The 25,602-nt window shown below is 37.7% G+C and overlaps 2 protein-coding genes across 32 annotated transcripts in view; one reads left to right on the top strand and one right to left on the bottom strand.

The window, feature by feature from the left end:
* PCM1 (pericentriolar material 1) overlaps positions 1 to 11,870 on the bottom strand; it is a 40,149-nt gene extending 28,279 nt beyond the window's left edge. For 18 of the 30 annotated variants that reach the window (XM_088163441.1, XM_088163453.1, XM_088163462.1 and 15 more), the window contains exons 1-7: positions 11,751 to 11,865; positions 7,969 to 8,087; positions 7,148 to 7,393; positions 5,754 to 6,026; positions 5,058 to 5,228; positions 1,407 to 1,584; positions 319 to 428 (exon numbers count right to left, since the gene is read on the bottom strand). In XM_088163441.1, the coding sequence (XP_088019567.1) occupies positions 319 to 428; positions 1,407 to 1,584; positions 5,058 to 5,228; positions 5,754 to 6,026; positions 7,148 to 7,393; positions 7,969 to 8,064 (1,074 nt within the window). In that variant the 5' untranslated portion in view covers positions 8,065 to 8,087; positions 11,751 to 11,865. Of the gene's footprint in view, positions 1 to 318; positions 429 to 1,406; positions 1,585 to 4,767; positions 4,885 to 5,057; positions 5,229 to 5,753; positions 6,027 to 7,147; positions 7,394 to 7,968; positions 8,088 to 10,911; positions 10,931 to 11,465; positions 11,676 to 11,750 lie in introns of those variants that run through there. The other 12 variants (XM_088163442.1, XM_088163445.1, XM_088163450.1 and 9 more) reach the window with 7 other exon arrangements.
* A 121-nt stretch (positions 11,871 to 11,991) lies between these two features.
* The window catches only part of FGL1 (fibrinogen like 1), a 31,071-nt gene continuing 17,460 nt past the window's right edge, over positions 11,992 to 25,602 (top strand). The window contains exons 1-2 of one of the 2 annotated variants that reach the window (XM_088163471.1): positions 11,992 to 12,121; positions 15,460 to 15,583. The gene's annotated coding sequence lies outside the window, so the exon portion shown is untranslated. Of the gene's footprint in view, positions 12,122 to 15,459; positions 15,584 to 23,226; positions 23,403 to 25,602 lie in introns of those variants that run through there. The other variant, XM_014873515.2, reaches the window with a different exon arrangement.

Genomic DNA, 25,602 nt, shown 5'->3' with positions numbered 1-25,602 from the left:
ACCAAAACATATTATAAAGGGAAATATACTGAAAACACTCTAATGACATCCCAACGATATACTGAGTTAATAATTACATTGCAATAAAGAAACTACTTCTCTAGACTTTCATGGAAATCCATGAGACACAAAGCATAGATCAGTCAGCTAATAACCCTTAAGAATTTTCAAGTTTGCTGAGTTTTCAAGTTTGGGGAGAACTCTGATAACTTCACTAGCAAGTACATACAGATGAGCAAGACAAACACTGACCTGCCTTGCTAAATAGAATAAAAACTGATAATGGCAAAATCTATACAGTACAATCTCAGGACTGACCTGAGAATCATGAAGTTGGTTGTGAAAGCGTTGAATTAAGTCATTCAATTCTTCATTCAGTTCTGATGTAAGACTTACTCCTGAAACACTACCTGTAGTTTCTGTTACAACTGGGCATATAGAAAAAGGGGAAAATATAAGTATTTTTTCACATGAAATGAAATAAAAATGTGTCATTTAACAACAACATCAATATACTGACTAAAAATACAGCATGTATTTTTAATTTTGTGTCCTTTACCCCAGCTTTACTCTCAAAAGATGACTTCTGCTACAAAAATACTAGCAAGACAACTCAGAGCTGCGTTGTAAAGGACCATACAAAGGGACTTTAGGCTTGTTCTGTGTTTTGCTAAAAAGGTCAGGGCAAAATGAAAGCCACCCATTTGTCTAAGACAGATAGAAACTTATTAGGAATAAAACTGCAATTATTTAATATAGCTAAATTAACAACAGTGCAGGTAATTTCACTTTCTCAAAATAATAAATTAACTGGACACCAAGCTTTCGTATTGGTGTAAGTTGCAACATTTACATCTGCAAATGGAGTCTTGGAAGTTTCTTCTTCAAAAAGCTTTATGAGAGAAATAAATTTAAAAGAAAGCGTTTTTCCCCTGCCTCAAAGTTCACATTCAAGCAGTACTAAATACGCAAGCAGCAGCTGAAAGACTCAAATAATTCTTCCTATTTCCCTCCAAATACAAACCAACAGTTCATAAGAAAAATCAAGCACAAATATCCTCTATTTTCCCCAGAGATTATGAGTTCATTATACACATAGTAAAGTTTCACAGTTTTCAAATTTTGAAAACATTTTGCCGTAAGTTGAATTTGAATCTCAACATTGCATAGATCAATTCTTACGAGAAAAATCCACGCTTTTAGGATTCTTACAGGTAAACCGCAGTAATAAGCTCTGGGTTTTTAAATGACACATCGTTTTACAATGTTACACTGTCAACTCTTCAGAAACGGAGGCTTTGCAGTAAAAAAAACCACCTTTTTAACGTGTATTTCACAATTCCAGCTTTAGTCATTCAGTCAGCATGCTAACATGATGTAAGTTGAGACACCATCATTCCACATACCAGAATCATCCAGGACAGCAATGGCTTGCTCTGCTTTATGCTGCAAAGCAAGAAGAGCTGCCTGTCTTCCTTGAAGAGCCTTTAATTGCTCCTGCTGTTGCAGCATCCTTTTCAATAAATCATGCTGTTTCTTCAAGTTCTCCAACTCCTCTTTAGCTTCCTGTTGAGGATCTCTGGCCTGTAAGAGATGGAGCAACATTACCATAACTACAACCATTTATCTGTTAAGAACTAGTAAACGAAGTTTCAAAGCAAGCCCAACTTGCATACAAATGAACAGCTTGGTTAATGGAAAAAAGTAAAATTCAAACAGCTTCACCTTTCTGATAGTCCTTTATTAAAAACTTCAGACATCCAATAGGAAGAAGCCAAGATGTGTTTATAGCTCCTGAGGGTTTAAGTTTTCTTTACAAAGCCAGTCAGCTGCCCTAATATGACCCAAAGACTAACCCAAAGCCTCCATCTTTTAAATCATAACAGAGGATATTAACCTTTAAGACTGCTAAAGGTAAGCGAGATAAGGTATTATATCATGGAGCTATATAAAACATAAGACCCAAATCGATTTACTGGCCTAAAATCTCTACAATTTTCAGCAGAATGTTTTAGGCAGATTTACGCAGTAACTCTTTTCTAACCTATAATGAAAAGAATGAAAGCATGCTGACCTCCCTACCCCAGTTAAAATATATTAAAACTCAGTTATTTTCCTCATCCTATGCTAATTAGGAGCTGCAGATTTGCATCAAAATTTTTACTCAAATTAAGTATTTTAATGACACATCCAGAGTTAAGATCCTGATCTTGTTGGAAGGTGCATTATCGAACTTCGCAGATTAAATCAGGAAAATAACAAGCATTTACAAAGAACACTACTAACATGAAAGCATAATCTTCTATCCACATAGTATTAAATTTCTAAAGAAAATTCAGTCCAAATACTCTGCATCAAATGTCAGAACAGAAGCAGGCATCTTATTAATTAGTTCTGGGTACTAAGGAATGCTCAATTTTCCAGCAGAGAAAGCTGAAAACATCCAGAATTCTACACTCTTCAAAGGGTCACTAAAAGTTGCACTGCAACTCACACTGATGATTGCTGTTAAACTGTCAACTTTCATATAAATAGCAGAGTAGAGTCAAAATAGATCACACACTGAAATCAGCATAGGCAGGAACAAGAGGAAGAAGGGAAACAAGGGTATGTGTCTCAGTCTCACTCATCCATTAAATAATCCAGGCTTCATCTAAAGTACCAGATTTGCTTGAGTTCATGGCATTAAAAATTTTTTCAAACTTAGTTCTACATTTAGACTAGTAAGCTTGACAAAAAATTTAAGTATTTTATTTTAGGAGAAAAAATGATTGAATTTAAGACCTTTTAAAAGTTAAATAACAAAGAGGACAAAGATACAGAAAAGCTCATAATGGGTAAAAAAAGACGTTTTAGACACTGCACCCCTTGAAAGTCTTCCCCCTTCCAACCAAATATTTGTATCAACAGCTAAAGAAAAATATCTGTGGAACAAGTTGAGGCTACTAATTTCCAATTCGTTTTCTGTATTTGGTACTAGTTTAAATATGCATTGGCATATTAGTGTAACCAGGGAAAGTGTCTGAAAGTCACGTTTACAATATGTTTTCCCAAGAAAGTAACAACAAAACTTAGAAAGATGATCTACATAAAATCACAGTACCTGCTATACAGAGTTACATCAGTGCTAACTGTCAATGCTAACAATTCAGAAGAAAAAGTTGTGAAACATTTCTATTCAAATAAAAAATATTCCAGGCAAAGAAGATTAATTCAGTGAAAAGACAGCTGGATACAGATGAGCAATCCAGTGGGAATAATCACTGCAACTAACAAGCACATTTGAAGCAATTAACAAGGGAGATTGGGGGAGGAGGAATAAACCTGTATAAACCCTATTTGAGGCTAAAGTAACATTTTGAAGTGTACCTTTGAAAGCAATCCATGATCCTGGCTATTAATCCCACAATGCCAGATTTCCCTGTCATTCAGAGCAGCTCTCTCACTTTTCCCTTTAGGGCTTGGTGTAACATCAATGTCTGTAACCTGTTCTCGTGAAGCTGAATTCCCTAGTTTGTCCTCAATGCGGGGCCGACAACTCAAACTAAAAGATACCTCCTATATTGAATAGTTTAGTATGTTAGATTTTGAAAATGCGCTCCAACTTAGCATGCATTTTTAAGTTACAAACCTACCCACTTTATCTTGTCAAATAATGAAAATAGTATGCAATAACATCTACTAAAGAGTAAAGACATTTTTAGTAATTCTTAGAATTTGCATAACAATAAAGCTCCATATAGCAATCAACATTATACAACCAGGAGTATGCACTCTGCATGTAAAATATTCAAGATGCATGTAAAGAGAGCTTAGATGCAAGATTAAGAGCTAAACAAAAACCTTAACTGCAAATTTTGCAAATATTAAGACAAATGCAAGTTCACATGGATACCTCTTTAAAAACATACCTGTCTTTATCTGAATTTTTCAAATTTAATTTAAGTTAAAAGTGCATTTTCAATGTCTATCAATTTATTTCTTTACAGGGATAGAAAGAGTTCTTATAAAGCTAAAAATAATTACAAAAGCTTCTTAATGTTTTAACTGTTTTATTTCCAAGCAGGTAAATTCTCTTTATCCACAAGACATTCAATGTGCTAACTGGTCAGAAAGAGTACCTGCTCTCTGGTACTTTTCCTCAGTGTAATAGAACAGAAGACACAAAATTTAAGTTATTAAAACGCTTTTGTATCTACTACAGGATGTTTAGCATGTTAAAAATAAAGTTTTTATAAATAGAAAGGAAGATTGGACTGTTTGTCTCAGCACAAAATTCAGAATACATTTTCTAAAGAGAAGCCCATCTTTCCAAGAAATGAGAGAAACTTCAGTGTTAGGTCAATACTTCTATCATATCTCTAGAAAGATGCTTGGACAATAGCCCACTAAGGACACATTTCTAACCCTCCCAACACCCAAGTTTTCTCCACTAACAGAAAAAAACCTAGAGATGAAAAATTGCATAGAAAGGTATTTCTTCCTAATCAAATCAGTGAATTCTCTACCAAAGCACACATTTAATTCTTTATTGTACTTTGAAAAAAGAATAAAGATTTAAAAGATTCTTCAGACTTGTTATGACAGAATCATTACTTTTTTCTCATATTAAAAAAATAAATCCACCCATGAATGGACACCTGCTGAATGGAGTGCCTGGGGATTTACTATTTTTTAACTGAAATGAGATTATGACACTAATAAGACCCATTAAAAAAACCAAAATAAAGCTCTCATTTCTACCTTAATTACTAGAAGGCAGCTTACCGTGGTATCTGAAGCCTCAGACTGCACATCAATGTTTAGCGATGTGCTCTCACCTACAGAACCAGATCCCACAGCTGAATCTACAGTCCGAACATCATCCTCCTCATTTTCTCTAGCCTGAAATATTTCATTGGCACAAATCAAAAGCTATATAAGGGGGCAGTAAAAATGAATTATGGAAGGTACTACATACCAAAATCAACACCCTCAGTAGCACCATCAAAACATAAACGGTCAACTCCTAAAAAAAGCTTACAGTGCAGAAACAAATATTATGTTCTCCAACTTACAAGCATCTTTTGCAAAAATTTCAGATAGGATTTCTCCTGCTCTTTAAGGTCATCTATAAGGTGTGATAAACGCTCAACATTGGCCGATCTTTCATTTTTCTCTACAAGATCATCCCGCATGGAGCTGGCCTTAGCAATATAGTCGCGAATCTGAACTAGTCTGCTCACAATCTGCAAAGACACTGAGGTTACTGAATGCATTCAGCTACAACTGCAACGTATTCAATGCACAAGACACAGTGACAGCAACAGCAAAGGAGTCACGAACGGGGCTCATGTTAGTACTTTCACTCCTACGAGCACTCTCCCACAAGCGGTTAAAAGTCAACAGCCTTTGTAAGGACAGATTTATGCATGCGGGCAGTTGCAAGGCTGAAACACAGGGCTTCTGGTCAACACAGGCTAAAACACAACTGAGCTCATCAATATACGAAAATAGTCAACTGTGAGAGCACTTTCTGGAACCATATAAAAGGGAACCAACCTCTAAAATGAAAATTATTATTACTTTTGTTACCAACAAGTAAATTTCTAAAGAATAGTAGATGCTTAAGTTTGGTTTCACATTTTCTTCAAGTTTCAGAAGAGCAGGAAGCAAAATATTTCCAATAAAGATTTATACTTTGAAGAAATTTAGAAAGCAGCACTGAAGATTAAGAGTCAGTATTTTGTAGACTTGATAGGTAGTGTAAATACCTGGCTACTATCCATTGCTTGCTCTCCCCTTGCATCTTCTTGAGCAGACACTTGACAATTTTGCAAGAAATCCTTGCTTAGAGCAGCTCCAAACAACTCTTTACATGGCGCTGATACCCCACTTTCCTTCTTTTGGGAACCTGAGGCAGGATCTTTGCTTTTGTTAGTGTTAATCTGCAGTGACAGGAAGTTGAATGGCTTTTTGTTTTCATTAAGTTGACGTTTGTTATTAGCAGCCGTTGCCCGGCCTTGAGAATCACTTCCAATGCTTCTCTATATACAAACAAAGGAAACAACAATTGCTTTATTTTTCATCCAATACGCTCGCAACACTGCTTAGTTTCCCTGCTTGTATTACTATTTCTACAGTATTATTAGACTGATTTTAAAGTTACCTAATCAGTCACCAACTGGCCAAAGCTAGTTGAAGACAGTGCCAATGACTTTTTGCCATAAAGTTTTCAGAAAACAAATCCATCCTCCCAGAACAATAAGAAGCAAAAAGTTCTGTAGTTTCTCAGAATTTAGTTCCTCATTTTTTGCTGTGACCTTGACCATTACTGGAGCAAAAGGCATTCTACTTCTCCAGGTACATTTGAAAAAACAACAGTAATAAAAGAGCAACACATTCCTGTTCAGAATATAATAACTCAGAACTTCAGCTTTTCTTTAAAACCTTGTAAATAACATGTTGCCCTAACATATACTTGAGGAGGAAGTTATGCCCAGCCTTAAAACTGTAAGTTAACACAAAGAATCCCACTGGAAAAAATCTTCACAACCAAAGAAGTTAGCAACAACTTTTGGTAAAGATGAACTAGCCTCTGTTCTGAAATTGTTAACACAAATTTATGCCTTGTTCCAAAAGAATTAATCCTTCATACTTTTCCTTAGTTTTGGATAAGGGAAGGATGAATGCGCTGTATTTCCAAAAAAGTAGTTATGGCTCAAGAATTTGTGCCATAAAAATCTCTAGTCTATTGAGGAGCACTTTTTAATGATACTCCTCTGCTTAATAGACAAGGGTAACAACGTCCAGGATCACAAACCGGCATTTCAAGAACAGGCTTTCAAAATTAGGTAACAGCTATTTTCAAGTAGAATAAAAGCACGATGAATAAGAAACACTGCTCCATGGACCCAGGAGTTTATTAATGGCTGAGAGAAAGAAAGTGAAGACAGCTAGCACACAGAGGAAAATCATGGTCCTGAACTTTCTCTTATTTTCTGAAATTCAAAACCAGAATTTTGATTTGGTTATCATGGTGTCTATAAGGTTTTTTTTTTTACCTTGATCACTTGTAAAAACATTCTTTACTCATTTGTCTTTATTAAGACGTAACTGAATACATTTTGGAGTCACATTTCTAGCAGGAGTTAGTATTCACACAAACCTGATCCAGATCACTGAAGTTTATTCTTTGTTTAAGCCTTTCTAGTTCAGCCTGCTCTGGAACAGACATCTGAGTCATGTATCGAGCATGAGGAAAGCTATGAGAAGTTCTGGTCTTCCGCCGTTCCATTCCAGGTGAAGATTCTGGAGATATGTCATTAGTAAGTCTTGTTTCCCCTTCGCCACTAAGCTTTTTCTTGTTTTTTTCTGAAGATCTGTTTGCTTTCTTTTGTTGACCTCCCCAGTCCTTAAGGGGAAGGAGAGAGAACAAAAAATCACATTTGTTATCCACACAGACAAAAAGCAAATGTTTGCATTCTGTGAGAGTTTACTTCCATTTTAGAAGTACAAGTAGCAAGCCACATTGAAATATGCACTAAGTTTTCTAAGCATGCATCACTTTACAAAATAAAATTTTCTTAACTGCATAATTAAAAATAGCTCAGGAAATTTTAAATCTATTTCATCCTAAATGCATTAAATTAATTTCAAATGAAGCTCAAGTTATATTTTTCTTCCTTGCTCGGGACTCTTTCAGGAGTTCAGAACTTTTTAAATTATAGCTTTCACGTCACCTACAATGCTTTTGTGTCTAGCTACTTTATTTACCCAAAGCGCTTGCCATATAGACCTCACAATCTCTGAATTATACCCATTGCTTGCTTACATCTACCTCAGGTTTTCCAGGTAGAGCTGAACTGGATGCAAAGCCCTGCATGACATGGCTTAGGGGTTTGCATTGTTACCTGCCACTAACAGAATCTAGCTGGTAATTCGAATGTACAGCATCAAATGGCAACAGAAAGAAAAGAGTAATTTTACCGTGTTGTTCAGCCGGTCATCAAGGCTCTCATTGCTCCAGCTGGGCAAGTCTTGATCATTCATGTGTTCTTCAAAGGGACCACCTCCTGTTGCCATGACAAGTGATCAATAAAAGCAATCTATAAGAAGGAGTTGAAAGAAATGCGCTGCATTAAAATCAGTTTACATAGAAAATTTTAAAGATTCATGATCTGAGAAGACAACTACATATTCATGATAAGATGCAAACACAAAACTGTTTAGGAAATGAAACCTCCCATTTACTACCCTGTGTTACTAGAAATGTCAATGAGAAGAACACAGAAACTGGCATTAAAAAATAAAGAAATAGTAGTTGTGGGTTTAGGACTTTTCAACCTCTGATCTATGAAAGAAACTTTTTTTTTTAGGGTTTCAATTGTCCTCACTTTAAAACAAACTATACAGTACTCAGAAAGGCTGCTTCGTAATTCATAAAGCCTACACTTTCAGGCCAGGGTGATGTCTATTTGATACAAGTGACTTTGGAGACCCCGTATGTCTAACTTTCACATTCATGAAAAAATACAAGGAAAACAGACGTCAGTAAAAGGATTTTTACTTTCATTGCCACACATTAAGCTTTTTAAGCAGTGAATGATCTGCCACTTACATTACAGTTTCTACCAAAACCAAACAAAATAATGTGGGTTTCACAAAGCTTTGCTGCTCTCCATCAGCGTCACTCTGTGCCATATAAAGCAACTTAAATGCTCGAAGTTTTCATTTTCACTTCTTGTTTTGACATTAGAAATAAAAAAAAATTGTTAAAGTTAAAAGATCAGAAAAAGTATTTTTTACGAGAGTAAAATTAGATCAGCCTGCTCCAAAAAGTGAAGAATACATAACTATATTTGCTAAGTGCCACTGGCACAATTGCACTGCAGAAAGCTACAAACTTTACCTATGAAGAACTGTAACAGATGCAGAAGAAAAGCAGTCTTGCAGAGATTTACTTATTGGCCTATTACTAACTCATAAAGGAATGGGATCGAGCATGCATGCTGCTTACACCATAACCACATCTCCACTCGGCAGTGTGCATCTCACAGCCATGACCATAACACACGCACAACAGGTGTAAGTGCCTGCTACCTTGGGAACTTTGCCCTACTGTCCCTCACAAGAACTCAAACTCCCTTCTTCATCCCAACAGAAGTGTCCACTAGGCCATGCAACCAGAGGGTACACCTATGAACTAGATGGCCAACAAATAATACCAGAATTTTAAAAAAACCCCAGACACATTTAGAACTGGATAAACTTCTGATGTGCCTAACCTTATGACTATACAAAAACTATATGTTCATTCTGTGCAACTTTCAGGTAATCTGTCCGATTCAGTCAGAAAATTAGAACACAACGCCCTTTCACATTTTGTTTCTTTTCGTGTAGAAACCCAAGTTTCCTATGAAAAGTTCACAGGGAAGCTCACGCTAAAATTTACAAGCATTCAAAGCAAATGCATAGTTATCAGTTTTAAAAGAACCATGATTTTAAAGAACTTTCTTCAGTTATGGACAAACTGTTGAGTTTGGTAGATGTGCAAGACCCACCATTTCAATTTGTATCCTGACCTGTCACTGAGTATAATGAGGAAGATTAGAGGCCATCTGGGTTTACAGTCCAATTCTGTAAGCTGTTTCCTCATCATCACGTTATATAATTCTACTAAAACCATAGCAAAAGTAGTTTTTCCATACCATCCACTGTAAAAAGAAGCAGCAGTATTCATCTTTACATAATACAAGTAACTACTCACGTTTATTTCTTTTAAAACTTTCACAAAACCTGTTCTCAACTATCTTTGCTGTAGGAGACTCTCATTGCTTCTGAAGTAAATTCACTGCCCCAGATGGAATATTCTAAATAACAGGACTCTCAATCAAGGACATCGGGCATACACCAACATGCCCTGATAAATACAGCTCAAAAATAACAGTATCTTCATTATTTCCAACAAGCAGATTTTAAAGTGTTCTAACAGAACTGTGCACTTTCCAAAAATTTCTAAACATTCCTATTTCAGCCTTTGATATCTATACTATAATCAAGCAAGTTTAAGATCAAAGAGCTCTGACGGCATTTTACCTCTTTAACTCAGTTGAAAAACACAAAGAGGTTCAGCTAGGTTTTTTCTTCTTTCACATGAACCTGTGCTTTCCACCTCCACATATCATTTCATCAATATGAATTTGTTCTTTGTTTTCATATTTTTTAACAGCTATTTCTACAAAAAATCCTCTTGTAAAAGCTTTGCTATCTTCCCATTATCTATCTGTCTATCTACGTGTCTATCTATCTACAGCAAGACATTGCCAGTTTCAGGTTCTTGCAAGTCATAGGATCTGCATAAAAGCTTCTGAGCATGTGCCTATTGCCATACAACATTTACCGGGATTTGAGAAAAAAAGTCCTTCAGGTATACTTTCTACAGAAATAATAACTTCAGATATCATGTAGGATTATAGGGGAAACATGTAAGATTTAAGTCAAAACATTCTGTACATGTAACAGCAATATGTAGACTGCACAGAAAAAACACTACTTAACATGCATGCAAAACAAAGGTATGTACCTTCAAAAGGCTTTTTTTCTAGAGTAAAAATACTCCTGGGAATTTTTTCCTATAGCACGCATGCGAATGCAAGAGCTCGCTAGAGCACCTACCTAATACTCAAAGAGAAAACTTCTGACAAGTAAAAAAAATTAAATGGAAAACAAAACGTCGCAAAAAGCCATCATACCACCACAAAGGCTGAAAATGGGACCAAACACTTCTATTAAAGTTTAGCTTTGTAAGACGTGCGCTCCTCACTGGGCATTAACTCCTTAAAAGCAAACCATACAGTATCATCACACAGCAGCAGTCAACAGAGCAAATCTTGCCCCACCAGACAGCGCTCACAGGAGCCGCACACTCACACACACTGGCCAGGAGCGGTGTGCCCGGCACTTCAGCTTCCAGAGCCGGGGCCTTCCCAGCTCTGCCGTCCCGACCTGCTCCGATCCCACGGCGGGCGCCGAGCCCAGGCCCGGCAGATCTCGTCGCCGCCGACGGGGCCGGCGGAGCGCTCGATGGCCCAGCGGCTCTGCCGGCCGCACCGCTCGCTGCCTGAGGCGGGCGAGGCGCTCCCGCCCGGGGGCGGCGGGCGGAGATCCCGCTCCTTCCCGGCGCCAAACCCCGGGAGCCGCGGGGTGTGTGGGTAGGCGGGCTCTGCTCAAGGCGCCTCCACTGCCGCGAACGCGGCGGCGTCTCCTTGGAGAGCGGATAACGCGCCCTGCCCCGTGTGAGGGGCGCGGCCCCCACAGCCCGCTGCCACGGCACAGTTTCCCCGCCGCCCCGCACCTGCCTCCGAGCCCGCTGCCTAGCGGGTCGCTGCCCTGCCCCACCGCACCAGCGCGGCCTCACCGCCACCAGGGGAAAGGGACGGGGAAGCGGCAGCGCGCCGCGCGAGGGGCAAGAGAACGCGGCTCACCCCGCGCCGGAGGGGAGGTCACCCGGCCTGGCTCCTCCTCCACCGCCGGCCGCCACTCGCGGGGCCCAGGCTGCCCGGACGAACGTTTCGCCTTCGGGCAGCGGAGGACCGACGCGGCCTCGCTTCGCCAGACGCGGCGGGACAGGGCTGGCGGAGGCGCTCACAGCGCTCCTGCCTCAGCCACTGCCGCCATCTTGGGCTCCACTCTGCCGGAGGCGCGGGGGCGGTCCCTGGCGGAGGGATACAGACACAGACAGACAGACAGACAGACACACAGACACTCACCGTTACCTGGTAACCTCCGCCCGCCCAGGCCCTTCCGCACTGCGCGAGCCCCGCCCGACCCGGACCGCGGGGCGCCCGAGGATCCCCCGCGCAACTGCCGGGGTGGTCGGGAGAAGAGCGGTGGGCGAAGAAACTCCAACTTCCAACGTGCATTGCGCGGGGGCGCGGCGCCCCAGGGCCGGCGGCGGTGCCTCCTGGGAGTGGTAGTTTTCCACTCAGGGCACTGCACGGCCCCGCCCCATGACAGGACTGGGGCGCATCCACCGCTGCTGCGTGGCCGGCGGGGAACCGCCGAGCGTGTTTTTCTTACAAAATAAAATGCGAAAACGGCGATGAACTCTGTAAATGCTTTTGCCTGATTGGAAGACAAGGTAAAATCACGTCGAAACTCTAAGCGTGGACAAGGATCAGCTCTTGCCCTCGTTTGGAGCACTATCGACTACTCTGTTCCTGTCAGCCTTAGGCGTGTTTTGCTCCTTGATTTGTGCCATGGAGTTTACGCATCTAGGTTCTTTATACTTTCCTTTGGGGGAAAAATATAAATAGAGGGTTTGGCATTTAAAAAACAATAGCTGTGTGTAAAAGCCTGCCTGCTGTTCTCAATATTTAACCGAAATTGTTAGTAGAATCATTGAATATGCTGAGTAGGAAGAGACCCTTTGAGATCCAACCCTGGCCCTGCACAGGACACCCGAAGAATCACACCATGTGCCTGAGAGAAATGCATCTTGAGTTCTGTCAGATTTGGTGCTGTGACCACTTCACTGGGGTGCCTGTTCTAGTACCCAATCACCCTCTGGATAAAAAATTTTTCCTAATATCCAACCTCAGTCTCCCCTGACACAGCTTCAGGCCGTTCCCTCGGGTCCTGACACTGGTCACCACAGGGAAGAAGACATCAGTGCCTGCCCCTCCTCTTCCCCTCGTGAGGAAGTTGTTTGTCCTTTAGTGGATAACACACTCAGGACTTGGATAACACACGCAGGATTTCTATTTCAGTGAAGCTGGTGTCGTTATGACTTTAATTATCGTATTTAATTATGGTATATGACTTTGTGAAGAATGGTCCTTTGTCAAAATGGAAAAACTCAGCATTTTCAGCATTTCCACTACACTGAGTTTCTAAAGCAAAAACATTTAGCATTTACATAGGGCTCATAACTGATCCTGCTAGAGAAACACTCTACTGGTACAGCATGGAAATGTAGTTTCCCATCTCTCCCATGTTAGGACTTAGACCAATGTATTAAGATAAAGGAAAAAAAAAGAATACATGAATCCTTTTCAATGACCCATTAATCTATCTGTAATCTAGAAAATGAACTAAATAATTGGAAAAGCGTCAAAATAAAGATGTTTCACTAAAAGTAATTTTGTTATCTCCAGCCTGAGTGAAAGAGGTGAGCATAAGACTGCCTATTAGAGCAGAATCTCTCTCCCATTTCTACCACGAGCTACTTGACTGTATAGCCACAAATGAATTTCACTTTGGAAACAATCTACAACAGTTTGATGGAAACTCTCTGTGTGATGGATGTATATTATCAACTTCTATTGCAATTATGCAGCTAATAAAGAAATTAGTTTATCAGCATTTTCATTATACTTTTACCTAATGTCCTATTTTTCTGGACTCAGGTATCATGTCCGTATAATTGTCACAATAACAGTGTTGCTGTTGACAAGATGCTTTCTATTGTCACAGTGACAAATCTCCCACAGCATGGCAGGTGGAGGCAGAACTTAAAAGAAAATACTGCACTTAGTACAGTAACTATAATATTTTTTTTGCTGTGCCTTATTCTTAAAATGCAGCTCCCTCATTCTGTTGTTTCCTGCAGGAAACAAACAAACAAACAAACAAACTGACATTAAAAAAAAGTAATGCTTTGTTAAGGAAAAAAAAAATCAAATTGACTGTAGTATGTTTCAGTAACAATGGAGTATTTTGGTGTAGTCCCTTATATGTCATAACTGCATGTTTTCCTTAGCACTGCATGAGCTTACAGCATCATTACTCTGATTCTTGCTTGACATTTGGAGGACGATTTTTCTCTTCTTATTTTCTGTCCTTTTCTGGAATTGGCTGCAAACTTGTTCGTGTGGATTTCTTTCTTTTTGTTTCTTTATTTTAGAAATGGTTCCCCAGAACCATTTTTCATTTGGGATGGAGAATTCAAAAAGATATAGCAGGCACGAAGGAATTGTGGATTTCACTGCAAGAAGCATTATTTCCAGTAGGTGGTTCTCCACCACTGTTGTAAAATTACATCTCAGGATTTGGGAATGATTCTGAGGCAAAACTCATATGGCTTAAAGAATGTCTTGTTAATTAAATAAAAGAAATATTTGTGAGGGAAGTCCTATATCAATGCTAATGAGCCTCTAGACAGACAGCTGCTAAACCCTCCTACAAAGATCTCTGTTATGAGCACTTCCCTCAGCAGACATGGTAATGAGTGCATCCTCACAGAAGCTGAATGGATTGTCTTTGAGATAGCCCAATTAAATTAGGATTGAAAGCCGTGTCAGAGATGTAATTATGTTTTCCTTACACAACTGATGGTATGTAAGGACTGGAGACAAAAATAAGTGAAAGATTAATGTTTTACTGACATAGAGGAGATGTGAGAAACATCTGGGGAGAGAGATTTTGAAACAAATACAGTAATTAATTGAGCATTTGGTTCAAGCGGTAGTTGTCCTTTTTTTTCCCTGATTTTATAACAAAGAGGTTTTTGCTGCAAAATTTAAACTGGCCAAAAATTATCAGTCTACGGTTACACACTGACTACCACACTACTATAGGTATTTTCTCTTCCTTTGCATAATTTTAGATTGGAAAGATCTTTTAAGGCATTAATAAAGAGTTTCAAGTGTATTTATATAGGAAGATGAAGTGTCCACTTATCCTTTTGGGGTCTGATAACATGTTAAGCAAGTGTAAGGGGAGAGGCACAGGCATTTAAGATCACAAAGCCAAGCTTTAGGCTGGTCACCAACTTAATACTAGTGAAGAAACTTGGCCAAAAAGAAAACTATTTTTGACGATCAAAATTTTTTTGACTCAAGCAAAAGAGTCATCAGAAACAATAAAAGAAAGAGGAATAATTGGAAGATAGGTATTAGCTGACTTAGTCAGATCCCACGAAAAATCTCAGATAAAGAAGCGGCAGGATCCCTGTTGTAAACCTTTTCCACATCCTTAAGGGCGCAGAAAGTAATCCTCTTGGTACTGCTATTATCTCACCTGTAACATAATCACTAACATTTGCTGCTATATGCACTCCAGGTATTACAGTCCGGTAAAATATTAGTGACTGGAGTCAGACCAAATAATAAAGTGATGGATGCACCCACAAGACATAACCACTTTTGTTTTATTAAATACACTTACTTCACACAGCCAGAACACATCAGGATCACCAATGCTGCCCTGCCTAGAAGCCCCAAGACCACAATTTTCTCATTGTCCTCTTTGAAGTCAGACTCCATTAAAACCTATTTTTAAAACTATTTTAAAAGAGGTCTATATAGCACAGAAGTTGGCATGGTTATGAATATTATTTCACTGTTTAGAAATTAAATAAAATTTCACAAGTAACATACAAATACGGAGTTAAATATGGATGTTCTGCTATGTTGTTTAATTCAACATTATATTTGATACATTGTACTCTTAATTACAACGTCTAATATTTTTTTATAGTCCATTAGCATCTTCAGTTTATTCCTTGGCCAACAAAGATGATCCAAGAAGAATCAAAATACTTCAGTTGTTCTGAAATGACAGATTTGACTTAACCAGGTGTATCTGCAGATTCTTCAGAAAAGTGAGTAGGAGCAACCTTTAATTTGCAATATCTTGAGTGGTTGTTTTATATGATGATACTGTCTAGCCACTTACACATTATTTAGATTTCTTGAGTTGCAACAGAAATATGTGCTACATTGAACAAATAAGTAAATTAAAAAGTGAGCAGGAAAAAGAAAATTATGATATAGCTTAAAAATACCACAGAAATTTGTATCACTGAATTGGTTCAAAGAACAAGAATATGAAAGAAATAAGCGACCTCAATAGAGAAATGATCAGAACCAAGAATTCTCATTTGCAACTTAAAATTTGAAGAGGAAAAAGTTGTAGATTCTTCCTATTTTTTTGCTTTGTAGCTGGCAATCTGCAGTGTATCTGATATCAGTCCCTCCTGTGTATTCATAACTAAGCACTTTGTCTATGCTGTATGGCTTCAGTTATGTTGAAGGCTTACCAGCATTAAAATAGTTAGCATATAAATGCTACAGTGAATTCTTCAAAGCCACCTAATATTTTTTAATATGTGTTTATATTTTTTTAAATTTGAAGAAGTCTGCTGAAGTTGTCGGTCATATTACAGCCACTAAGTTTGCTAGTGAACATACAATCTAAAAAAATAAAAAATTCCAAATAATTATGTGGCCTTTTGTTCATAATCGGTTATGCTGACTTCTAATAAAAAAAGCTTTATAAGGAGTTCCCCTGTGGCTACACAGAGTTGATTAATAGTATGATGGTCTGCATTTTATCCTCTGGCAATAATGCTTTTGAAGTAGATACTTGCTTTTGTGATACCGGTTTTGGAAGCAGAGAAAGAAGAAGTAGAAGAAACCAAGTAACCAAGTATGATGGCCTTGCATATCCAATGATTATATACACATATCTATCTATCTATCTATCTATCTATCTATCTATCTATCTATCTATCTATCTATGTATATATATATATATATCTCCAAGGATTTAAATTAGAGTAATTTTGAAAGGTTTTAAATAACTTTTTAATCTAAATCTTTCTGTCACATTTCTAGTTAAATTCCTTTCCTGGTTCCTTTCTTTTTCTGGTGGTAGAGAGGTTCCAATTATACTGTTGATTAGGGCTTGTACAGATGGTTAGCAGCACTAAATTTATCAATACTGGAGAAGAGAGTTTAGATGGTGCACCTTTCCAAAGACATTCCATACTTTTCGAAAGGTAGAATGTAGGAGAAGGATGTCTTTGAAGAGGGCAAAAGGAAAACTGAGGCCACCAGGAAGCTTCCTGTGTAAAGAAGGCAGGAGAAGGCAGGATATGTAAGCTGTTCTTCTAAATAAGGCAGAAGATTATGGGCCATGTTCTTTTCTTGGCACTCACACTAAGATCTTGAGCAGGTCACTTTGCCAGATACATTTCCTCACAACATAGTTTAAGTAATATTTGTTATTATTTTGAGGGTGATGAAAAAAACATAAACACCAGCAATGGAACTTACTGCAATAAATTTTTCTTTTAGAATTACTCAGGGCCTTCTCTGAGTCCACTGTTTTCCTATATTCTGCAAAGATGTGTACAGACCTAGATGTTTGCTAGGTCTCCAACTCGGTGACATGGTCCACCTATGCTAGTTACACTTTCTTGGCAACTGCCTATTGAAAAAGTTGGGAGGAGCTGCTTTTTTATATTTCAAATAAGAATTGGTTTTTTCCCCATATTTGGCGTGTGATAAAATGTCTAAATATGTTGAATTTACTGATCTTATTATCCATGATAAAGATATGCTGAAATGGCAGGTTATGAAATTACTAAATTATGCACCTATTTCTTAGAACACTGCACTAAAATGAGGTAAATTATTTAAAACTGGGACTTATTTTTGTATGTTTTACCCATACATCGAAAAACAAGATGCCTTCATTCTATTTCTTAAGAATAGGTAAGAAGTTCTTTTCTGCTTATCTCTTGGTCTCATTAGGGAATGGCATTTATTGATATAACATTTCAAATTGATCATGTCATTATGTAACTTTCAGAGATTACATACTTTAGAGAACACATACACAGTTTGCAATAATAGGCACTGGTCACTATGTGCAATATGTTTGGTAAATATATAAATATGGCAAAATCTTCAGTAGTTTATAGATGGATTGTTGTATTTTTGGTGCAACATATTTCTACCACTGCTTTCATTAGGATTGTGACAAGCATTTTGAAGAAAATATGCTAAAAAAAATGAAGACATTTAAACAATTGTGAAGCCTCTTATTTGTCCAAAAGTAAGCAAAGTAGTGGCTTGTAGTACTCTGACTCATCTGACATTGAAAAAGTAAAGTATTACTAATAATCAATACAATTAAAGAAGCAGAAGCTGAAATACATGAAGAAGGCAACAATGTCCCAGACCAAGACAAAAAAATCTGTACCCCTCAGCAAACAGTAGTAACTAAGTGGAGAATTTGAATAGTGGATAATGATCTTGCTGTCTTCTGTTGATTCCTGTTGTGTTTGGTACAACAGAACTTCATGTACTTCATATACTTCCCTGTGAATAAGTGGAATTCCCTTAAGGAGGTCAGTCATCAGCATTTCAGGAACTTTAGGGATTTGTACTGGCAAGAGCATGTAATTTTAAATTTGATCTTGTTTCGTAGCTATACTAATACTCTAGTACAAGATTCTTGTGTATTAATGAGACAATACAGAAAAGAAAGTTGCTGTCACTTGATTAAGTAGGACTCAATTAAACTGATATAGATTATTCCAAAGAATACTGAAATTCCAAATTGCTATAGTAAGAAGAAATCCACAGACTCTATTCATGCAGAAGTAAGTATGATAGGTTCCGGGGTTTTGTCTCCAAAGAAACATAAAATATTAACATTATATTTAACTTTTAAAAGCTTAGTGGATAAAAATTTTTACAGCAGCCCAAACAATTAAATACAGTGTAGCTTTTTATCATTTTATAATCTTGGATATGGGGATCATCTCTTATGTAAATATAGGTGAACTGTTGAACAATCAAAAGTAACTCAAGCAGATAGAGTTGCACTCACTGTCATCAGTAGCCTGATGTTGGAAGGCATTTATCATCCATCAGCTATGCAAACCTCCACAGCATTATATATGAGAATCTTGTACAGAATGCTTTTATTTGTAGAATACACTTTAAAAGGGAAGATATAATAGCATTTGGTAAACGAGCACATTGTAAATTATCATAACTACTTAAAAACAACATGTGGTTCTTAAGTCAGTCTATTAAAAAATACACACTTTTGGAAAGAAGGCTGCCTTTAAAAACCCTAACATGCAGAGTTTTTTAGTCATAAAGCTGAGTTTGGCTTATCTTTTATTTCAGCTTTGTTCTGTTTTGGAAACAAAATATTGGTATGTGATATGAATCATTACTGTTTCATATAAAAAAAACCAACCCAAAGTTAAGTTTACTCAGACATCATGATTGTCATAGAGCTAGTCAGGATAGGTTCTGGGGTTGTTTTGTTTGTTTACTTGCTTTAACCCCCCAGAAAAAAAAAAGCCTAGCATCTAAGTTATGAAACCAAGCATCATATTCCATTTCAAAGTATTTTCAATTTATTATTGTAACGATTTAGCGCATGTGAAAGACTATTTCATTATGGTAGATGTACAGTGTTGGATGCATATTTTCAAATATATAATCTCAGCCAATCCTAGTGTGAAATACATTACATATTCTCTATTTTGTCCTTAGCATTACACAAATGAAAAAATACAGAAAGGTGCATAAACAAATTAATTTATAAAAGATAAAGTACAAGTACATTTTGACAAACACAGTTACCATGTTGTGGTTGTACAATCTTTGACCCTTCCATATTTCTACCATGACAAGCTGAAGGTGATTTAAAACTTTCCTGAATAAAAATCATACATGTAATCTATAAAGGTACACTTTTTCTCACTTTTAACACCTGTGTGACAACTCAGAAGGGAAGAATCTATGGTTCCTTATATTATTAAAGCTTATTGTATGCTTACAACTTCTTTTGAATCTGAATGATAAAGAATCATATTATTAATACATTATCTTGCATTTGCTGATTTTACAATCATGGAATCATAAAATGATTTGGCTTGGAAGGGATCTTAAAGATGATCTAGTTCCAACCTCTCTGCCATAGACAGGGACACCTTCCACCCGACCAGGTTGTTCAAAGCCACATCCAACCACTTCCAGGGTTGAGACATCCACAGCTTCTCTGGGCAGCCTGTTGCAGTCTGACCACCCTCACAGTAAAGAAGTTCTTTCTAATATCTAATCTAAACCTGTTCTTTATTCAACTGAAAGCCTTACCCCTTGTCCTATTTGTACATACCTTTGAGAAAAGTTTCTCTCCAACCTTCTTGCAAGCTCCCTTTAGGTACTGGAAGGCTGCATTTAAATCCCACTGGATCCTCCTTTTCTCCAAGCTGAATGACCCCATCTCTCTCATCCTGTCTTTGTAGGAGAGGTCCTTCAGCCCTCTAAACATCTTTGTGGTCTCCTTTGGGCTTGCTTCAGCAGAGCAATGTCTTTCCTCTGCTAAGGGCCTATCAACTGGATGCAGTACTCCATGGGGTATTATTATGAGAGTAGAGGGGCCTCCCTTGACCTTCCAGCTGTCTCTTGATGCAGCTTTGGATTCAATTTGTTTTCTGGGCTGCAAGCACATGTTGCTGGCTCATATTTAGTTTTTCATCCACTAAGCCCATCTCTTAAGCTCCGCTCTCAATCTACCCATCACCAGCTGGTTTCCATGTCTGGGATTGCCCTAAATTGTTAAACTTCTGTCAGATTAAAATATCTGGAGAGGTGCTCAGCTGCAAGTGCTAAAATAATGGAAAAAAAGGACTACTGAATTCTTGTGCTACCTTTTTCTTTAAAACATCCATAAAAAGGTATACAGTGGACATAATACAACTGAATGTTTTTACTTTGCTTGGAGGAAAGCTAAATATCTTGATTTAGTAGAAGTGAAAAAAAGTATTTTATCCTTTATATATATATCCTTTATATGAAAAAATGATAGAATGATTATTAATGATCTTTGCAATGTTTTCCTTCGCTTTTCTGCAAACTCTTCAAAGAACAGAAAATCTAAGTATCTGTGTGAAAATCCAGTATTTACTGTCCACATTAAGATCTCTGACATTGTAGAGCCTCAGATCACACTCAGTGAATTTCTTAAAACACATGAAGATTCTTTTATGTACCCTGTGTCAGATGTGTGCCAGAAAATATCAGCAAGATATTCTTCAAGAGGTCAAAACAACAGAAACTCTACTGTCAAACTTCAGAAAATCAGGGAACTTTGGCAAAAAGTTGGAAACAACATTCAATCAACATAAAGCATTTCACAAAGCAATAACTTAGCAAACTCTAAGCCCATTCAACCAAGCAAACTCCAAACCACCTGATTTTAAGTTACTCAAACTTTGAGAAAAGGGAGTCAGGGAAAGAAAAAAGCAAAAGGGAGAAGAGATACAAATATAGCTACTACTCCTGGTTCCAGCAGTGTTTCAGCTAATCAAAATCCAAGGGAGGCAGGGTCAAGACAATATGCATGCCTTGTGCTCTGGCTAAGGTACATTTTGGCTTTCCTGGGCCCCTTCCCCAGGTGGAACTTCTGGTCTCGTAGCCACTCAGGAGCTGGGTTAGGGGCTCCAGGGGCAGGTGTAGAGCATGGTCTCTGGTGTGCCAGGGATTGGCAGCCCCTCTGGGGGCTGGGATACAGGCCCCAGGGGTGGGGGGCGTGGAGCAGAGAGTTGCCTTGCCAAGGCAAGACTTGGTCTGCCCCTTTCATCACACAGGAGCCTGAAATGTTTTGAGCCAGTCCAGCCTCTCACAAACATTTGCCAGTTTTCAGTATTGAATATATTCAACAGGTCTAAAAAGACATTTCTTCCTTTTGTGCTTATATGACGTACATTTGTATATTCTTTGAAAGTCTTGTATTTAGTATGTTTATTTTTCCAAAACTATTCTGATGATGGGTAGCATGTAGACTTGAATTAAACAAATCTCTGATTTGACACTGTATATAATTCTTGTTTGACTGAACCATAATCATGTATTTTAGCCATCTAGTCTTTGTTTAAATCCCTCAAGTGATGGACAATCTACTTATAACCCTCAATATTTTTTTCCTTTATTTAATTAATTTTATTTATTTATTTATTAAAAAAATTCAATTGTAAAATGCTATGCCTTTTTTCCACTTTCTAAATTCAGAGCCCACCCTCTGAGTAACTGTTGGTTAGGAGTCGTACTATGAACAGGTTTGTCCCTCCTTGTAACAGTCATTAGTCATAGTAAGATCCTCAGTAAAAGTTACTTGCTGAATTATTTTGCATTTTTGAATGATTCTTATTGTAGGTTTCTCAGGAGTAATTTACTGTAATTAATAAAGATTTGAAATTCAGAATATGAATTTAATTACTGGATGTAATGTAATGAGTAAAGAGAAGTACTGCCAGGTAACCAGACTCCAAATAATGCACCAGAAATTATTCTGAGGAAGTTTGCAAGTATTAGTCTTCAATAGGAGGTGAGTGAAGGGCAATACAAGACCCAGAGATTAGCTCAGTTGGTCTGAGTGTGGGTGCTAATAATGCCATGGTTCCAGGTTTGATGCCTGTATGGGCCAGTCACTTAAGAGCCAGACTCGATGATGTGGGTCCCTTCCAACTTAGAACATTCTGTGATTCTGAAAAAAGATGGAGAGAGACTGCTTACAAGGGCATGTAGTGACAGGATGAGGGAGAAGGACTTTAAACTGACACAGAGTAGGTTTAGATTGGATAGTAAAAGAAATTATTTTCTGTGAGGGTGGTGGGACAGAGAAACTGTACATGCCCCATCCCTGGGAGTGTTTGAGGCCAGCCTGGATGTGGCTCTGAGCAACATGGTCTCATGGAGGGTGTCCCTGCCCACAGAAGGGGGTTTGGAACTGGATAACCTTTAAGGTCCTTTCCAACCCAGGTCATTCTATGATTCTGTATTTATATTGTGGAATGTAAATCTCATTTTATGGCTATTGTTCAGTATTTCCTTTAGACTTCTTTTCTTCCAGCACATTCCTTTAAGCATATTCATTTATTGAACTCTTTGGGAAGAGCCAGCATAGAAGGGCAAACACACAGAACAGACTGTATTTTAAAACATTCTTTGATGTATTCATCTGGCTCTAAAAAACTTGTCTAGAAAGTGATTTTGTCTGATGAAGTCACTGAGATGCTGTGCTTCTCAGTGTCTTGACTAAAAAACGCATCAGACAAGGTTATTTTGGTACTTTTTTCTTGTTCCCTTCAGCTTTATCTGTGCTATGTTTGTTACTTTGGGTTAGGTTTTAGTTAGCATATTTCTCTTTTTGTTACACCTCTGACATGTAACTTCTAGTCTGAGTGATTATTGTCTTTTTTCTTAAATCCACTGAGTCTGTTATGCTGTCTATGTAGCTCTGAAGACTAAGAGATTAAGGCTGTCACTATGGAAAGGACTGAACTATAAAGCTGAGTATGATACAGAGAGCAATTTCCTGAATCACAACAGTGAAGGGGAATAGATGATCCTTTATTATTTTTGGTTTATTTTTGTTTCAGCAGGGTTGTGTTAGGCCCAGAATTACCGTCATCTCCTTCTTATGTTGCAATTTAGTGTTGATAACTGCAACTTCTCAGCAGCATTCCAGCCCAGTGACTCATAGCAGATGTAAGCCTCAACTCTGTAGAATTTAATAGCAAAAACAATCGCAGATTGGGAAGGGCTCTGGAATTATTTCCATCAGCTTAAGAAGATTTAACGACTTTGAGTTCTGTCCAGAAGTTAAAGGTAAACATTTAAGGTGCTTAGAAGAGAAGAAGGAAGAAATTGGGCTAATTTCTATAGTTATGGTTTAAAAGTAATTTGTTTTTGAAGGCCATATAGCTGGTGCAGTGTTGATAATGACGTATGAATGTTTTACCAAGATCTAGCTATTTTCCTGCATTTCTAGGTAGTTAATAAACCCAGTATTTGAATCTGCAGTTTCTTAATTTGTGTTAGCATATGGCTATATGAACAAGGCTACTTTTAGAGTCAAATCATGAATGTTTTTTGGATGAGGAAAACGGCAATTTTTGTAACACCACCAAATTTAAACAAAGCAAAAGCTGTGCATGAGGTTAATCATTTGAATTTTAAGAAATCAAACAAAAAGCTTTCCAGTAATTTTCTATCCTTTTGGCAGATTCTTACTATTATTGTATTTATTTGCTATGCAAGTCTTATTGACACCGTGCCAACAGAAACAGGCATCCGTATTCCATCTAGTTTGCTGTCTCTTAAATCCAAAAAATATAAGAACAATTACAATGGTTCTAAAATTTCATAGCGCAGAACTTCTTTAATATCATAAAATCTATTTAGTAATTTGTTATTTAAAGACTTGGAAAAAACATCAAATTCAGGGGAAATTTGAATATAGGATTGGTCATCTGTGTATCCTTTAAAGAAAGCCTGGGTGCAGAGAAAAAAAAGATGTCTTTCTAGAATTTTGATTCCATAGCTTTGGAGAAAAAATTTCTGCACAACTGTAAAATGCATATTCCAGGTGTAATCTTGGAAGAGCAAATGAGTAACCCCTGGGATAAAATTTCAAGGTTTCACAAGAATTGCACTTAAATTTAATTTCTTTAAAACAGAAGGTGATTTATTTTTTCAGCGAGCTGTTAAGGGCTTGTGTTTGAAACTGAAAATATAACACCAAGTTTTTCTCACTCTAGCATGATATGTGATAATTAATCCACATCTCTGCTGTCTGAGATTAAGATTTTCCTGGAAAGGGATATCCCCTGTACATATTTGTGGTTTTTTTCTTTTTGTTAAATCAACCAGGTGTTATAAAAAAAGTCTTGGAAGTCTCTCAAAACTTATTAACTCTTCGTGTTCCTCTGAGACAGATTAAAATGTGTAATTTTTTGCAGGTTTTTTGAGTGAAGGATTTTATTCAACTGTGTATTAGCAGAAAATAGCTATATAAGAAGGCTAAATATTTAGAGGACTGAAGAAATTAGTTTAAGAAACTGACTTTCAAAGGAGTTTTCCTAGAGCAAGATGTTAAGCTTCCCTTGAACAGAAATTTAGGCTTCCATGTTACTGAAGACCATGCATGTGCACCTTCATAGAACTGTTACTAATACGACCTGCACTGAAACTTTTTTAGAAATGCAGGTAACTAAGTAAAAAATTACCCACATTAGTTCCATGTTTGAACCTGATTATTTAGGTAGTGTGTCAAAGTGCTTTGAACATGTCAGGAGCTTGAGCCTATTTACCACTTTTCTTGTCACTGTAAAGTTGCCCACTCAGTGAATCTCATGCCACTGAAACTGGGTCAGACAAACTACAGGAGTTTATGACTGATGAGAAATGGCTTAAAGGTGCAGGGTCCAGGACCAGCACTGCTGATCATCCTCTGCCTTGTCTAGGTCTACCTGCTGGGCAGTGACAGAAACAGAGAAATGCTTTTAAGTCACTTTTAAGCTTTTAAGAGCTTGAGTTTTCAGGTCTCTTCCTAGTATTTTTGACCTTCTCCCTTTCTTTGGAGGATAGCAGCACAAAGATTTTGGTTTCCCCTACCCTATTAGAGGCCCCTCTGTGGGTTTTTTTACCCTGTGTCCTCTCTGTTTCAGTCTTCCCTGTTTCTGATTGGTAGATCTGCCAGAGGGAGCTCTCAGATTCTCCTTTATAAGCCTCTTGTCTTACATTCATAGTGAGCTTATATTGTGAGTGGCTACATGATCAATATTCCATCTTGAGTTTACTGTCCAGCTTGCTTTCTTAAAAATGAAACTCTGGGATTTAAATATCTTCACCAATTTATTTAAATTGTCAAATTTAGAAATTTATGAGACAATTTTTATATTTTGATATGTCTTTTGAGTATGTTTTAGTTCAGATCTAAAGCTGACATGCTAAGTTGTCTCCCAAGTGCAGCCCTTATGAATTTTCCCTCAAGAGTTCTATAGAAAGAGGCATCCTTAAATAGAAA

This window comes from Sturnus vulgaris, chromosome 4 (genome assembly GCF_052056855.1).
Source record: "Sturnus vulgaris isolate bStuVul1 chromosome 4, bStuVul1.hap1, whole genome shotgun sequence".
Classification (NCBI taxonomy): Eukaryota; Metazoa; Chordata; class Aves; order Passeriformes; family Sturnidae; genus Sturnus; species Sturnus vulgaris.
This window is presented reverse-complemented; position numbering and strand designations above follow the sequence as displayed.